The sequence below is a fragment of the Rhea americana genome, unplaced genomic scaffold, assembly GCF_003343005.1.
Source record: "Rhea americana isolate MKP2758 unplaced genomic scaffold, rheAme1 scaffold_204, whole genome shotgun sequence".
NCBI lineage: Eukaryota > Metazoa > Chordata > Aves > Rheiformes > Rheidae > Rhea > Rhea americana.
Window position 1 is genome coordinate 1,564,455 of NW_028186195.1, and position 2,070 is coordinate 1,566,524.

At 77.3% G+C, this 2,070-nt stretch overlaps 1 protein-coding gene across 1 annotated transcript in view; it reads right to left on the minus strand.

Moving 5' to 3' along the window:
• The window catches only part of HR (HR lysine demethylase and nuclear receptor corepressor), a 13,407-nt gene that overhangs the window by 5,928 nt on the left and 5,409 nt on the right, over window positions 1-2,070 (minus strand). Inside the window, exons 2-3 of the mRNA XM_085304237.1 lie at window positions 912-1,799; window positions 9-671 (exon numbers count right to left, since the gene is read on the minus strand). Of these exons, the coding sequence (XP_085160363.1) occupies window positions 9-671; window positions 912-1,748 (1,500 nt within the window). The 5' untranslated portion in view covers window positions 1,749-1,799. The remainder of the gene's footprint in view (window positions 1-8; window positions 672-911; window positions 1,800-2,070) is intronic.

Consider the following 2,070-nt stretch of genomic DNA (forward strand, 5'->3'; position numbering starts at 1 on the left):
CGGAGCGCCTTGCAGCGCGGCGCCGACTGCTCCGAGTGGCGCGTCAGCCAGGTCTTCTTCAGCTTGGTGTGGTTGCTGGGCGGGCAGGGAAATCGGCTCCCCGAGGCGCCCAGGGCCGCCTCGCCGTCCGGCCCCGCGGCCTCGGCCGGGGCGGCGGGGCGGCGGAGCACCCGGCAGCCTGCGCCCAGGCACCGCTCGCTGCCCGACGCGGCACACGGGCTGGCAGCCGGCAGCTCCGTGTTGGAAAGGGCCGGCAGGTAGGGCCCGGCAGTGAGCAGAGGCGACGGGTCGGGCTCGCTCGGTCCCAGCGGCGACCCGGGCTTCAGGCTTTGATACACGAGGCTCTCGTCTTTGGGCCTGGAGGGCCTGCCTGGCGCCGGCTCCGGAGGGAAACCCGCGGCGTGGGGCCGTGTGCCGGCCCGGGAGCCCCCCGGCGCGCCGGGCTGCAGCAAGAAGAGCGGGCGTCCCACGTGGCTGGCACGGGGCGGTGGGGCGGCGGGAGYGGGCGCTGCTGGGCCGCCGCCGGCTCTGCCGTCCCTCCACGCGGCGCCCGGCAGCTCCCCGTCTCCGTCCTGCCTCGCCGGCACCGCCGGGCCCATGCTGAGCAGCTGAGGTTGCACTTGGTCCGTGGCCAGGAGGTGGAAGCCGGGGTCTTTTGGGGGGTAAAACTCCTGGAGGGGGGCAGAGGGGTCTGTTAAAGCTGGCGTCGGCCCAGACGCAGGTGCCGCCTTGCCGCTGCCCAGCATCCGGGGGGGTCTGGGCTTGTCTCGGTTTCCCCCCCCATGCCACCCAGGCCGTGCCCTCCCGGGGCGGGGGGAGCCTGCGTTCCCGTGGCACGGGCGGCTGCGGCGCCGCGGGGACCCCAGGCTGCGGCGGGTGCTTTGCCCCCCTGCCCCGGCCCCGGCACTTACCTTGTTCCCTGAGCTGGAGGCGCCGTCGAAGGGGGCCGGAGGCGCCTTGCGCCCTTGCGGCGGGGGGCTCAGGTAGAGGGGCTGTGCCCAGGGCGGTGCGTAGGGCGCCGGGTGCCAGTCCACGGCGGCGTAGCACCCGGCGCCCAGCGCCCCGGGACCGTCCGGCCCGTACACGGGCTCGGCCGGCAGCAGCGGCGACACAAGGAAGGGGCCGTGCTCGGCCAGCTTGGCCTCGGCCAGGAAGGGGCAGTGGCGGAAAGCCGGGGGGTCGTCGGCCCCGTCCGCCGTGCCGCCGGCACCGGCGGGCTCGGCGAGGCACCGGGGCTTGCCAGGGCGCTGGCTCTCCAGCCCGGCGAAGGGCAGCGGGTAGCGGCGGTACGCGTGGCTGTAGAGGGCCAGCGGGGTGGCCAGCACGGCCTCGGGCCACCGCGGCGCCCGGCGCTCCTTGCCCGGCTCGGCCCAGCCCGCCTTGGGCTCGCCGTCGCGGGGCTCCAGCAGCCGCTGCAGCTCGGCGCCGTCCTTGCAGCCGCGGGGCGGGCGGCTCAGGGCATCCCGCACGCGCGCCGGCGCGTAGGGACAGCCCAGGCCGACCCCGGCGGGCTCCCGGCCGGGCCCCGGGCTCCCCTCGGAGCCCCTCCGGAGATGCCCCTTCTCCGCATCCAGCCCGGCGCAGTAGCCCAGCTCGGCGGGCTCCTGGTAGCCGGGGGCCGCGAGTCCCAGCTCCGCGGCGGCCGTCCGAGGCAGGGCCCCCGCCGGCCCGCTGCGCTCCATCACCCCGGCGTCCTGGGCAGCGTCCTGGGGTCTCCGCCAGCCGCCCATCCTGGCATCGCTGGCCATGCCTCCGCGCCGCTCATGTGGTGCTCAGCACCCTCCCAGGCCGGCCGGACCCTGGGGGCAGAGAGCACGGCGTGAGCGGACACGGACGGACGGATGGACGGAGCGGCATCTGGCATCACTCCTGCCCTGCCCAAAAGCCGCCGGCGCGCGGAGCCGGCCCCACGCGGTTTGCAACGGGGGAAGCTGCGGCGCGTGAGCGCGCGGGGTCGGCGCCGGGGAGCCGCGKTCCACCCGGCCCCCGCCCCAGCTCCATCCTCCCGTGCGCGGTGGGAGACCGCGGTGCCCCCGAGGCAGGGGCGAGCACGCCGGGGGTGGACTCGTG